The sequence below is a fragment of the Phaseolus vulgaris genome, chromosome 10, assembly GCF_051622355.1.
Source record: "Phaseolus vulgaris cultivar YP4 chromosome 10, ASM5162235v1, whole genome shotgun sequence".
NCBI lineage: Eukaryota > Viridiplantae > Streptophyta > Magnoliopsida > Fabales > Fabaceae > Phaseolus > Phaseolus vulgaris.
This window is the reverse complement of record NC_143507.1, coordinates 35,925,468-35,940,085: the sequence shown is the minus strand read 5'-3', so window position 1 is coordinate 35,940,085 and position 14,618 is coordinate 35,925,468. Positions and strand designations below refer to the sequence as shown.

General features: G+C 32.9%; 2 protein-coding genes across 2 annotated transcripts; one reads left to right on the top strand and one right to left on the bottom strand.

The window, feature by feature from the left end:
* Positions 1-1,398: 1,398 nt before the first annotated feature.
* Positions 1,399-8,141, top strand: LOC137818304 (putative methyltransferase PMT15). The gene is made up of 6 exons (XM_068621636.1): positions 1,399-2,301; positions 4,025-4,235; positions 4,437-4,740; positions 5,820-6,212; positions 6,973-7,050; positions 7,642-8,141. The coding sequence occupies exons 1-6, from the start codon at positions 1,606-1,608 to the stop codon at positions 7,880-7,882; spliced, it is 1,923 nt and encodes a 640-aa protein (XP_068477737.1). The 5' UTR covers positions 1,399-1,605; the 3' UTR covers positions 7,883-8,141.
* Positions 8,142-9,935: 1,794 nt separating this feature from the next.
* LOC137818999 (uncharacterized) lies at positions 9,936-12,310 on the bottom strand. The gene is made up of 9 exons (XM_068622689.2): positions 12,182-12,310; positions 12,033-12,088; positions 11,801-11,930; positions 11,496-11,705; positions 11,318-11,401; positions 11,123-11,236; positions 10,846-10,892; positions 10,316-10,399; positions 9,936-10,191 (listed from the first exon to the last, which is right to left on the bottom strand). The coding sequence occupies exons 1-8, from the start codon at positions 12,251-12,253 to the stop codon at positions 10,333-10,335; spliced, it is 780 nt and encodes a 259-aa protein (XP_068478790.1). The 5' UTR covers positions 12,254-12,310; the 3' UTR covers positions 9,936-10,191; positions 10,316-10,332.
* Between the last annotated feature and the right edge of the window lie 2,308 nt (positions 12,311-14,618).

Genomic DNA, 14,618 nt, shown 5'->3' with positions numbered 1-14,618 from the left:
TTTTGATTTGTTTTTGCTAACCTATATTGCAAATATTTTTAAATTAGTTTTTTAAACAAATTTGAAGCAGAAATAAATTGAGAGATTACAAATCCAAGCTTTTTTGTTTTCTGTGTCTAACATAAAAAAGATGAAAATATGAAGATAGTGCAATATCAATTCAAGTATCAAAGGACAAATTCAAAAAAGGTTATATAAAGGGATTGGAAGTGAAGAACGAAAGTAAGGCAAATCTAGAAAAAAAGTTACCCTTATGAGCTTTGTTTATGCTCTCTTTGAGAGTGTTCTTAATCTCAATGGAGGTTAAGAAGGTGTTAACCTGGAAAGGTGCGAACACTCGTTGTAACATTACTATAAAATCATTAACTAGAAATAGAAATCAATTTTAGGGACAAAAAATTATTAATTTCTATATTAACTTAATTAGATACTATTTTATAGATTAAAAAGAACTATTGGTATCTAAATTAATTTATATTATTGATAAATAGTTTCTAAATTGGTATCTACACTACAAGAAAATCATCAAATAGAAACTAATTTTAGACAAAAAAAATAATTAGTTACTATATTAACTAAATTAGAGGTCATTTTAGAGACTAATTTTTTTGTTTGTTTCTAAATTAGTTTATATTATAGTTAAATAGTTTCTAAATTGGTATTTAATTAACTACCAAGATTTTAACTACTAATTATTTAGATTCTAAATTTGGTAACAAAAACTTTGATCGATAATTAGATATCAATTTAGAAACTATTTAGTAATAATAGAAACTAATTTAGAAACCCAAAAAAAATTTAGTTTTTAAAATGGTCTCTAATTTAGTCAATATAACAACTAACTATTTTTTTATCTCTAAAATTAATTTTCATTGGATGATTTTCTTGTAGTGCAAATTAGCTACCAAAATTTTAGTTATCAATTATTTATATTCTAAAGTTGGGAGACTCAATTCAACCTCATTCTATATTAAAAAGTTATTTTTTTCATCTCTTTATATATATATTCTTTGATATATTTTTAGTCCTTTTTAAAATTTTTGAAATGTATTATTTTCGGTCACTAAGTAATTTAAATAATACAGTTTAAAGAGAAATAATGATTTAAATCACGTATGAAATATTAAAAAGCAGTAAATATAAAAAGCTTTCACAAATAAAATAGTGTAGTGGAAAATCATAAAGAAAAATATTTTAAAAAGCATTAAAACTCAACTTTACATATTTGTAAAAAAATACATATATTTTCATTGAAAAACCAAATAGAGTTGATATCCCCTCTCTTTTTCTAAACCACTACTACCACAGTGTTATCTATACATCATTTTCCAATCTTAAAAGATATTTTAACAAAATCAACTTGATATTTAATTATTTATATAGCAAAATGAAAAGACCAAATTGAGGAAAAGAAAAGAGATTTGGCATCAACTCCACCATAAAAATTCAAGCAGAAAGTGTTGCAAAAAATTCAACCTACTCTCATTCTCTAACCAATGATCAACAACCAATAGTAGTTCATCATCTCAACTTAACTTCTTCTTCATCACCTCATCACTTCTCTCTCTCTTGAAGCACTTCAACTCAAGAAGAAACTCAGAAACCATGGCAAACACTAATAACTTCTTAACCCAATTCTTAAATTGCACTTCAAAAAAACCAAATGCTTTATTCACCAACATCTACCTCCTCACCTTCGCCACCTTCCTCTTCACCCTCTTTTACTTCCTTGGTCTATGGCACAATTACCCCACCGCCGCCACTACCGCCGCCACCTCCTCCTCCATCTGCTTCAACAGCAACTCCACCACCACCACCTCCACCGTCCCATCATTGACCCACCTCGAATTCGCCGCTAGCCACAACATCCCGGACCCGCCTCCCACGGCGGCGCGTGGGCCTCACCTTCCGCCCTGCGGGTGGTCCTTTTCCGAGTACACCCCCTGCGAGGACCAGAACCGGTCACTCCAGTTCCCGAGAGCCCGACTCGCCTACCGTGAGCGGCACTGTCCGGCGGCGGAGGATGTCCTCCGATGCCGGATTCCGGCGCCGTACGGATACAAACAGCCGCTGCGGTGGCCGGCGAGCCGCGACGCCGCGTGGTTTGCGAACGCGCCGCACAAGGAGTTGACCGTGGAGAAGAAGGGCCAGAACTGGGTCCGGTTCGAGGGGGACCGGTTCAGGTTCCCCGGTGGTGGAACCATGTTTCCGCGTGGCGCAGATCGCTACATTGATGAACTCGGAAAGCTTATTAATCTCCGAGATGGGTCTATCCGAACCGCTATCGACACCGGTTGTGGGGTACGTGGATGTTATTTCTTGAACCGGAATCCTGGTTCGCCTCTTTCCGACCCGGTTCCGTCTCAAACGCTTTTTTCTTACCACTGATTTTTTTTACTAAGCCGAAGCCATTCCTTAATATCATGCATTAACCCCAGTATTTGTCATTCGGCTATGCTCGATGCATAATTAACAAAATTTCTAACACTTTCAATGCAAGACTAGTATTTAAATCTTAGCAAACAATTGTATAAAAATCACTCTTTATTTTTAAATAATACGAAATATGTATTTAAAATGTCAAGAAATATTGACTAGAATAATTTCATTTCATTGATACTCTTTCAAGAAATTCTCACTTAAAATCTTGAAAATTGGTACAATTTTTTATAGAATTTTGGAGGGTAGAAAATTTTAGGTTTATGATGATTCATTGAGGAAGGTTGAGTACACCGGGTTTATGATGAACCGGGTTTACTTTTATTCTTAGTTTTTTCTTATTGTGCACGGATGGTATTTCCCCTTCCTTTTTTATGATGAATTTTTGGAATAATTTGATTTTTCATTTTAAAAAACTGAAATGAGAATGCAGGTTCATCTTGATATTAAATATGTAGTTGGGATGTTTACTTGTATATTCTTTTTGCAAAATTATCATTTCAATTTTTTATATATATATTTTTATATATGGAAACATGGTGAGTTAGGACATACTAGCCTATTTATTTATTATATATATTTTTTAATTATTTTTTTAAATAAGCTTATTTTTTTTTATCAACAATGAATAGTGTCCCAACCCTTGTATATATCATTATCTGAATTAAGGTTTTAAATAAGCTCATAATTTCATTATATTTTTAATAAATAAATACAATGCCTTTGACGAAAGTTCCTAAGTGAGTTGACTTATTTTCACTCGTATATGGAATAGTTGAGATAACAATGGGTATTTTTGGAATATTTTATTCTTGTGGTCGTCATTTTTTAAATGTTGGACGAAATTTCCTAAGGAGTATAGTAGTAAAAAATTGAGTTTTGATGAGATCTTATTTGTCCCTAGTTACCCTTTTTTTTTCATTTTCTATTTGGTATGAGAAAATAAATAAGTTAAAATGTCAAGCTGTTTGAGATCTCTATCATTATAAATGGGTACAAATATATGCGTATTTAATTGTATAAAATTTTACCTTTTCTCACTTTTCTTTTTCTCAAAGGGAAAAAGAGAATAATCAAGAATGGTTTTGCAAAAAATCTTCAATTTTTCCCTTCAAATCGAAGTAAAGCATAATCATTGAGTTATAAAATTTTCTCTCTTGTTGTATTCATTTGAAAGCATGTGCCTTTTTTGGCTTAATGGTATAACTAGATCTTGCAATATTAAATTACCAAACAGTCCAAACTTGCTTTTGGTTCACTTTATGGCAATCATAACCTGCTTTTCTGTTTGTGTCTTGAAGTTGTTTGTTGAAGAATAAGTGAGTGAAAAGCACAATAGGAAATTGACACATTGCAACCTAACCATCTCAATCATGCATTCCTTTTCCTAATCTATCAGTTACTTGCCCAAGACTTCACCAGTTCACCCCTCCATACCACACACCTTCCAACAAATAATGAAAATAATAATTTTATTATCATGTGCTCATACTTATTTTATATGATGAAATTATTGATTTTTGTATTAATATCTTTAAAACTCATATATAGAATTTTTGTTTGTGATATTTAAATTAAAATTCAGGTTGCAAGCTTTGGAGCTTATCTTCTATCACGTGACATTTTAACAGTGTCATTTGCACCAAGAGATACTCATATATCACAGGTTCAATTTGCTCTTGAACGAGGTGTTCCTGCATTGATTGGAATTCTTGCTTCAATCAGGCTTCCATACCCTTCAAGGGCCTTTGACATGGCTCATTGTTCACGGTGCCTCATTCCTTGGGGCAAGTATGGTACACCCTTTAGTCCCTGAATACTCTAAGCTCATACTTTGATAAACTTTTCAGTGAGTGTAAAAGAATAGAAAGTTGAATTGATTAAACTTTTTCTATAAATTAAAATCAGTTCATATCTATATTTTGTAGAGTTTTTCTTAGACTGCCAATGATTTTGTGTGTGTGAAGGTGACAGTGCATTGTTTGTGGTCTTGGCAGATGGAGAATACTTGACTGAAGTAGATAGAGTGTTACGTCCAGGGGGGTATTGGATTCTATCAGGGCCACCAATAAACTATGAGAAACACTGGAGAGGGTGGGAAAGAACTCGTGAGAGTCTCAAAGATGAACAGGATGAAATTGAGGATGTGGCAAAGAGTCTATGCTGGAAAAAGTTGGTGCAGAAGGACGACCTTGCAATATGGCAGAAGCCAACCAATCATGCACATTGCAAACTCAAGCGAAAGATCTTCAAGACTGGTAGACCCTTCTGTAATGAGGCACAGGATCCAGACACAGCATGGTAATATCACATTTTTCAGATTTCATATTCATCTCATCAAGGCTCATCAGTTGAACTAACTAGATTAACATATTGGACTGGTAAATTGATAATTATCATAGTTTGGTTGGAAGAAAACAGTTTCTACTTTTATTTTAGTTACAAAATGCAATCTTGTTTTTCTATTTTAAAAGATTTATCCAAGAAACAATGAAGGTAGAAAATGAAGTTATAAAAATAATAGAAAGTTGTTTTCTGCTTGTAATTAGAAGTACAGATATGTCTCATCAAAGGGAGTTAATTTAATTTGTTGATAAAAAAATTATCTGGTAATATTCTAATACATGCATGATTTATGATGTGTGTGTATATATATACATATATACACATTATTGACTATTAATTTTTTCTATCAACTACTAATATTAGTTACTTTACTCTTCAAAAGAGATGAATCTTAAAAGTTAAAACACAAAATGATAAATCAAACATCTCGGTGTTTTGGCTCCCTTTTTGGTACATGTGTTGGCTGCTTTTCTTGTGCTATAGGTTTTGGCTTTTGAGCACCTTTTGTTGTGTATCTTGTCAAAAGAAAAAAAGAAAACTGTTTTTGATGCCAAAGAGAACTTAGCAATGATACCAAAACTAGTTGGATGATAAAGAGACTTGGAAGCACAATGTGCTCTGGCAGATGTCAGCTTTAGTTAGTAAACCTATGTTTGATACACTATGTGGTGCCACCTAGCTCCTTAAGCTTGTATTGCATATTCTTCGTTGTTCCTTACTACATTTCTGAAAGTTCCATCATCTTATTGAGCAGTTCAGAAGATGATAATATTCTTCTTTTGCCCCTCCGATGTAATGTTCTTTTCTGAGAGAAAATAGTCTATCTAGTGTACAGTTTGTTCTCTAATTATAAACTATTATGTATAATAAGTTTATTGATTTTTATAATAATGTCCTAAAAGTTTTTTTTACATAGTTTCTGATCAGTGGCCAATGTAAATGTTTTATTAAGATAATGCATAGTAATTATACTATTTTTTTCAGTGCACACTTTCCTTTAGGTTGCTTGCTTCACCAAGCCTTTTTCATTGCAGGTACACTAAGCTTGATACATGTTTGATCCCACTTCCTGAGGTAAAGGACATCAAAGAAATTAGTGGTGGAGGACTGTCTAATTGGCCTGATAGACTAACTTCAATTCCCCCAAGGATTAGGAGTGAAAGTTTGGAAGGAATAACAGCTAAGATGTTCACAGAAAACACCCAGTTATGGGAAAAGAGAGTGGCATACTACAAAAAATTGGACCATCAGCTAGCAGAACGTGGGAGATATAGAAATGTTCTTGATATGAATGCTTACTTGGGAGGCTTTGCAGCTGCACTGGTTGATTATCCTTTGTGGGTTATGAACATTGTACCTGTTGAGGCTGAAATCAACACCCTTGGTGTTGTATATGAACGTGGATTGATTGGAACCTATCAAAACTGGTATGCCTTTCTTCCTTTGCAGGGGAAACCTGAGTTGTTTGTTGAAAGAGAAGCAATCTAGGTAGATAAAGTGAAAAAACATCATTTTTGTACGCATAATTAGATGACCATGCAAGCATTTTCTTAGTTGATAAATTGAAACTTTTTATGTGGTCAAGGACCTATCACTTATAGATTAAGTACACCCCTTCTAGTTGAAGTGTCACAGTTCAAATATGTTTTTCACACTGACACTAACACTTGTCTGATAAAATCAGTGATCAGACACTTCTAAATTCTAATTAAATATTTAATTATAAAATCATTTTGATCGGTTCATACACTTTTACAAATATAAATAATAACATTATGGTTTTGTTTGGATGATTTATATGATGAGAGTCATTCATTTTTTTATAACATTTTTTCTATTTTCTTAAAAAAATGACAGACCATATTATGAAAGATTACCTTTTAATTTTTGTAACACTCATTTAGGGTATCCTTTATCATGATATTTTGTACATATACTGTGTTGTGTAGCGTGTCCGTGACAAAATCCATCTTTCACAGCATACCAACGACAGCAACATTATGACAATGGAAGTTTAAATCATGTCTGCTTATGTGATACACACTGCTTATTTTCTATCCTTTGTTGTCCTTTACTGTAGACAGAACACTGTTTCTCCACTCTTGTACTATAAAAGTTAAATTTAAATTTCTTGTATATGGATGGTATAGTTAAAATCCATTACTCACTATTTTTGTCTTCTTTCAGGTGTGAAGCCATGTCCACTTACCCCAGAACATATGACTTCATACACGGTGATTCCGTTTTTAGCCTCTACCAGAACAGGTAATACTAAGAACCAATTAGATGTAATGGCCAAATCTAGAGAACTGGTTTAGTCTAATATGTTTCTAAATCTTCTTTCTCAAATTAATCAGTTTTCTACTGTAACACTGACAAACAAATCTCCTGATTAATATGACAAATAATCTGTATAAGTTAGATCTACTCTCATATTTAATTTGATATTAGAACATGATTTTTAATTTTAATATGATATTAGAGCATAATCTAGTCATTGTAATTTGTACATTTGTCTTCACCAATAAATTATCAAGTTGTTATTAGACCACATATTCATATTTAGTTTTACAAATTTCACACTCGATGTAATGGGATTGAGTTAGACCAATCAGGTCCTCAACATGAATGGAGCATTAGAGATCCACTGTCTACATTGATTACAATAGGGGGTTGAATTAGGATAAACTCAAGTTCTAAAAATTATTAAACACAAACCATTCCTAAATAACATGACCTGTGTTTCTTTCTAGTTACCTTTAAAACTAAGAAACACCTCATCCCAGCAGTGTGACTAACTGACTATAAGTAAAAAATTGTGAAACTTTGCTAATTTGTTGAGTTAATGTGTTACAGATGTGATATGGTGGACATTCTTCTAGAGATGGACCGGATTTTGAGGCCACAAGGTACTGTCATTTTGAGAGATGATGTGGATGTGTTGACGAAGGTGAAGAGCATTGCAGATGAAATGCAATGGGATGCCAAAATTACAGACCATGAAGAGGGACCTTATGAGAGACAAAAGATACTGATAGCAGTGAAGGAGTATTGGACAGCCCCTCCTCCAGAGAGAAACCAACAAAGCAACCACTAGTTTGATTCTATTCTTCTTTTAGTGTCAATTTTCTGAGGAATCAATTCTCTCAACCCCGATTTTTGTGAGTGATGCAAGGTGAAATTTTCTTTGCAAATTTATGGCCCCTGGAATGTTGAGGCATTCTTTCTTCAAATTTTAATCTAAAGGCAAGGGATGTATATTGATAGGAACAGGAAAAGAAACTGACAATGAGTAAATACCAACTGTAATGTTTGATTACTTTTGTTCCCTTATTCAAAAGCTATTAATTATTGAATATCATAATGTCCTAACATTTCTATTTATGTCCATGCAATGAAACATCAGAAAAATTGTGTGCATTTTCATGCCCTTGATTCCGTTTGCTATTCAATACTTTCTTCTGTCTTAACATGTTCAACCAAATAACATCAGAAAAACACCTTTTATGCGTAACTTTCAAGCACCAAGTCCAGTGTCACTGACTGCAATAACTGGATATAAAATGGGCTTGGTGTCTCTATGAGTGTAGTGAAGTTCAGGTCCTCTTAACACTTCCTCAAATTGAGATATTTAGCAGACACAAGAAAATGGAGATGACAGGAGAGAGATGCTAATTCAAGAAATTGGGAAGGGAGAAAGTAAAACACCATTCAAAGTGAAAACCAATTCAAGCTGAAAATACTCTTCAAGTGCTTTGGCAGTTAGTGATTTTTACTGCATCACATGATGCTGACTTTTCTGTCAATGTTGTCCAACTTGATAATGCTTGAATCTGTAAGGACTCAATTAGCACCCCAAAAATGGATCCTATGTTCCCGAGATGGGTTACACAACTTATCAAAAACTGTGTTGCAAAAAAGAATCTTTTTAAATTCTTCAAATTGAAGAATAGTTACTGAAATATGAATAAATCTCTTCTTTCCACTCTTAGCTTGGACAGAATAAATTTAAGAAATAAAAAAGATAAAAGGATCTACGCATTCATTCTACCAAACTAAAATCTCAGAAATAATCTTTTCACTGTATTATAAACGAATGATGAAAATAGGAAATAGAAAATGAGATGCATCAAATGATCATGTACTTTTGTTCCATAGCAAATCCTTTCATTTCACAGTGAATTTGTTTAAGCTTAAAAATCAAGTGTTTTAAAAAAGTGATGAAAAAAAAGTGATTTTTACAACAACAAAAATTAATGTTTTTTTTCATTAAATATGTCTCTTTCTTTAAAAGTAGTTTCCAAACCAATTTATTTTAACAAGTCATTTGAAGTGGCTTATAAAAAAAGTCATTTGAAGTGACTTATAAAAAAAAGTCATTTTCAGCTTATTTTTACTTTCTGTTGTTTTCCTAAAAAAGTTTAAGTAAATATCTAAAAAAGAATATTAAGTGCTTTTTTCTGTCAAGGAAAGTGATTTTTCTAAATAATGAGGATATCTCTATAGATTAAAAAAAATGCCTCACATTGTCTTCAATGATATCAACTGTGACATTTTTTCTGGGATTCACTTCACAAACAAACAGAGTTGCATTTTCTCGAAGGCCAACTTCACCAAAGGTTGGTGAATCTTGATCATTTCAATATTTCGAATTATAACTAATCATCAAGATAACAGGTATTATTGTTTTGCTCAAAGGAAACTTTTCCCACTAAATATGTTTCTACAAAATTATAAAATTTACAAATTTGAGCCTAATTTATTCAATAATTCACCCTAAATCATTCTCAATTTTATTTTTTCTTTCAATATAACTAAGTTAACGAGGTATATATATACACGAGTTACTTACAATTTTGCATTCAGTATGAAAATTTTATTGACTTTTCATTAAAAAACACATTTTTTTGTCGGGATAACAAGAACATGCATTGTTAAACTATCCAACAACTTGTTTTCAGTTTAGTCTGTGGCCATCATAGTGTATCTGTTTGTACCTCATGATGACTTTATGTTTGTTTTCAGCAGACACAAATATGAGATTTATCTCTTCTTTCAATCCCTAAGCCTCAACTGAATAAACTCAAGAAAATAAAAGATGAAAGAATCCACACATTTTATTGTACCAATCTCAAACTATAATACCAGAAACGAACTTTTTCACTTTATTAAGAAAAAGTGATGATGTATGTTTGTCCTATAGGCAATTATTTCATTTGAAAATATAGCACTTGAAAAGTAATGAGCATATCTATGAACACAAAAAGATGCCCTCCCATTGTCTTCAATGAATATCATCCATGTCAAAGTTTTTTCTGGAGTCCACTTCGAACACAGAAGACCTAGTTCTTCAAATGTTGACGAGCCATGTTCCACACTGTAAACACCATGTGGGAATTGAGCTACCTGTTAAAATATTGCAGAAGTGACAGTGGATCATTATCTCAATCAAATTGACTGAAACTAAACAGCACCTTTAGTTACACCATTGACAGAAATCATGTGAATGGGGAAAGAGAAAATCACAAACCTGTATTCCAGACATTTTCAGCATTCTGTGCTGTCACGAGCCGCGCAACACAGTAATACTCCTAAAAGCAAAGCATGGCAAATGCTGTTCCAAAGCAATAAAAAAGTGGACAATGAAGAGATGGTCAATGATTGACTAAAAAGTGCTTGAGCATCCAAGGAAATGATGATTTTGATTTTGAAAGACTTTGGTTGTTGGGATGATAGGAAAATGTACTGTCAAAATTAACAAGAGAAGTGACAAGAAGAAGGAGAAATCGATGCTTCTATGCCTAGGTAGAAGTAGAAGCCACAAGAACTATTTGTTTGAGTGGAGAAAGGATCTAATTGTGTTGTGAGTTATTGACCATTCCATCTTGCATAGATAGAGAATATCAAGAGTCAAATACATGCAACCTTTAATTAGCTCCAATGGTTTAAGGTTACGCTTTATATTCATATCAACTAACAGCAGAAACAAATATTCATGTCACAAGTAAGGGCAGGAACAAAGCCAACAGCTCAGAAACTCATCAACAAATAATGTATTACCATTTCTGCGATTCTTCAACAGCTTGTGACACTTGAGGGTCAGGGACCTGAAAAAAATTATGACAAGCAAAACCTTGATCACACAGCCATCATCACAGGCAAGAATCAAAGCATATCAAAAAGTTTAAGGGCATAGAAGTGGACAGATATTGAGTTCTACAACTGAAATGAATATACAAAAACCTCAAAGGGCAACATTTTTTCTTTTTATAGTAACAATAACAACTCATCTTGTATATGTCTCTGAAAAATACGATAGAGCTTACAGAATATACACCTCTAGTTGGTTTCTGCTACTGTTGGTTTTCTTTTTCTTGTCTACTAAATCATGAACTCCAAGATCATCCTCTTTTACTAGAAGCTTAGGTACTGCTTTCTCTTTGTTCTCCGTCTAAATTCAACACAGCTTAAAGAATCAGAAAGATTGGAAAGAAGAAACTCAACAGTACAAATATAATGAGTATTCAAAAACCTGAATGGAAGATGCAATTGCACTGTTCAAATTGCTATCTTGTTGTTGAACACGAGTTTTAGGAAGCCAACCTTGAGATAAATCCTGAAACAATGTTTCATTGAAAGCAGGTGGAACTTTAGAAAGCATACAGAATGAAATTAAAAACAACATGGCATGTTTCGATCTGTGAGTATACATTGCAAACAGTTTGCTTCCATCGTGAAACTCCTTCCCAGAACTTTCTTGAGGCCTCTGCTGCTTTAATCCTTTCTTTCTCGGAGTCATTCCTCATCAACCCTGTTTGACGAATCGGTTCAAATGCAGCAACTTTCGTTACCTCTTCCAGATGGGAAGTAGGAGGTGGTAGGGACTCAAAAGGTTGAGGGAGCCCATCATCAGATGAATCCTGAAATAATTTTCATTGAAAGCAAGGTGAATTTTAGAAAACATGTAAAAGTAGAAGTAACAAACAATATGGTAAGGTTCTTGCTGTGAGTATACATTGAGAATATCAACTTTCACGGATGAAGAAGAACATTCTCCCTTCTCCATTTTTGCGGCCTGTATCCATGGTTGAATACTTGCCACAGATTGTGGAGCAGCTGCAACATTTTTTCCTTCACCCAATAATCTAGTCACAGATTCTTAGAACATGTTTAGTACATTTTCATTTCCAAGAAAATCATTAAGATTAAAGGAAATAAAAGAAGCTCTATGAACCAAGTTGTCATACTTGTGCTCTTCAAGAAAATGGGCATTCCTAGCGTCATTCAAATTGCTCGCATATTTCTGCAAGCAAACCAGATAAGCAAAAAGTCAGAAAATATGAAAAAATGCACGAGATTTTCAGGATTATGAAGAGAAAGACAAAGAGTGGTGGACCTTCCATTTCTGGACTGGGACAGACTCCGGTGCTCCGGTGATGTTGATGGATTCTGCGACGCCGTCCGACATGGCTATGATTAAGTTTGTGTTGGTGCAGAGAAATGTGTAGTGTTATTCCAATATTTTCGTATGAATATGATAATGATTTCGGGAATGCATGCAGTTTTATAGTTGAGCTTTGTGATGGTACCAAACGTTTAACTCAATCCTAACTGCCAACACTTTAATCAGGTTTTGCGGTTTTTTTCATCATGTCTTCTGGTTAGTTTTAAGGTTTGTTTGTAACTACTTTGGTTTTTATTAAACAGATTTCATTAAATTTCAACTGTTTCATGAGTAGCATACGATGATTATGTTCTTTTTTGTATGTTACACAATTAATTTCAACTGCTGGATCACTTCTTCCAAATAATGACATTTTATCAATATATGTATGTATTTTAGTGTAGGTTTAACTGAAATTCTGCAATCTACCACCTAAATTTCTCAGTTTTTGCTAATTTTAACTTCTTTTTTTCTTCATGTGCCACTGGTATGCACCTGGTGTCACTTATACAAGTGTTATATTCAAGTAATACGTTTTAAAGTGACAAACATTATTAACGTATATAAAGACCACATTTATATTTATACGGAAGTGTATCATGTTGGATCTGTCTTTTATATAAAGACCACGTGTATCTATCCATCTTTGAGGGTTCAAATTCAGAGTTTGAGGGTTTGCACTCATGAACATGTAAGAGAGGGTAGAGTTTAGTTACATGGTTAACTAGTTGTATAGATACTTAGTCATAGGTGGATAAAAGATGGTACAATAACAAGGTGTGGGTCTTGTTATGTTATGTTTGGAGATAACATTTTGATTGCCTTATATCGTTTTTGTTTGGAGAACCACCAAAAGGTAGTTTGGGGGTTTATATGTTGGCTAGGGAAAATCGATGTCTTAAATCTTAAGGAAAGGTTAAATGGGGAGAATAGAAAGGAAGGATACTATGTTGAGGTAGGTTTTTCCTTCAAAGCGGAAGATGAAAACAAAAGAAAATAGATCTAGGTATAAATTGAATTGTCTCGATAGGTGGACCAAGTCATAATCAAATTGTGACATGTTTGGACAATCAAATTGTGTTTTATGCATGTTTTTGGGTTTATATATCCTCCTCATAGGATCAATTTGTTGATGTTGACAGTTGGTTATTTGGAGCTCTTCAGCCTGCTGTCAAAGATCTTGTTTAGTAGTTAGATTTTAGTCTTGTTTGAGGGTGTAGTCTCTTTGGTGGGTTGATGTAATTGTATTTGTTGAAATTTTGTATCTTGATTTAGTAGGTTTATGGTTAATGTGTTGTAATGTCTAGTGGATCCTTAGCTGGTTAGGTGCTAAGAAACTTGTTTTTGGTGTTTTGTATAAGGGTTGAGACACTCCTAAAGTGTCTAATTTTATTTTATTTATTCTTTGCTGATAAAAAAATATAAAATAAAAAATGTTTGGACTATTATGCTCTTAAATAAAAAGAATTGTGTCATGACTATCAATTATAGTTTTTGGCCTAATGTTAAGCACTCGATCCAACAAACCTTATCCCTAATCTAAAACCTAAATTTAAGTTTTTGCAAAAAATGTAATATAAAATGATATTAAAGAAGTATTTTAAGAAAATATTTTGATGACTGTTTTAACAATAATTTAATGACCGTATCTATGAAAGACATTTGTGACATGGATAACAATAACTATTGGCTATGTGTATTTCCACTACCAAGACGTGAATAACATAGATGACATGGTTAATGATGTTGATGTGGAGTTCAATTTAATTTCACACTTCAATAACAAACACAATTATAGATGAAAGCAACAACATTAACTATCATTTTCATTGTTACTTATTGATTGAATATATTGAATTTGTTAAGTCATACCAACAACACTATTACAAAGTTCATACCACAAAAAAATGTTGTTAGCAAAAGTTGATGTCCTGCTTGGTGTCCACTGAACAATATATTTTATTTTTCTTTAGTTTCAAAATTTGAAGTGAGAATTTCGTAGTTCACCTCTTATACTCTTTGTTCAACTTTTTCGTTTGCATCTAACATATTATTTTTAGAAAGAGAGTCAACATTTGACTCATATTTTAAAGTTTTAATTTAGTCAAACAAAACATTTATCTCTATTTTATATTTTCTATAAGCTTGGGACAAAATAGGTGACTCAGAGAGAAGTTTATGGTAAACTTGTATGAGTAAATGAACATCAGTAAATCTAGCATTCAATATGAAAATTTCATCGTCTTCGGTCAATATCAACCATGTCAAAGTTTTTTTTTCTGATTTTTGGAGTCCACTTTGAATACAAAAGTCCTAGTTCTTAAAATTGTTTCACACTGCAAACAGCAGGTGGGAATTGCGCTACTAGTTAAAATATTGCAGAAATATA

What these genes read in the sequence shown, in the direction of transcription:
- LOC137818304 (XM_068621636.1), top strand. Translation starts at nt 1,606, where the DNA reads ATGGCAAACACTAATAACTTCTTAACCCAATTCTTAAATTGCACTTCA. An exon ending in CATTCCTTGGGGCAAGTATG is followed by an intron (nt 4,236 to 4,436) that starts GTACACCCTTTA and finishes TGGTCTTGGCAG; the next exon opens with ATGGAGAATACTTGACTGAA. An exon ending in ATTGGAACCTATCAAAACTG is followed by an intron (nt 6,213 to 6,972) that starts GTATGCCTTTCT and finishes GTCTTCTTTCAG; the next exon opens with GTGTGAAGCCATGTCCACTT.
- LOC137818999 (XM_068622689.2), bottom strand. Translation starts at nt 12,253, where the DNA reads ATGTCGGACGGCGTCGCAGAATCCATCAACATCACCGGAGCACCGGAG. An exon ending in TGAAAGTTGATATTCTCAAT is followed by an intron (nt 11,706 to 11,800) that starts GTATACTCACAG and finishes AAATTATTTCAG; the next exon opens with GATTCATCTGATGATGGGCT. An exon ending in CAATTGCATCTTCCATTCAG is followed by an intron (nt 11,237 to 11,317) that starts GTTTTTGAATAC and finishes TGTTGAATTTAG; the next exon opens with ACGGAGAACAAAGAGAAAGC.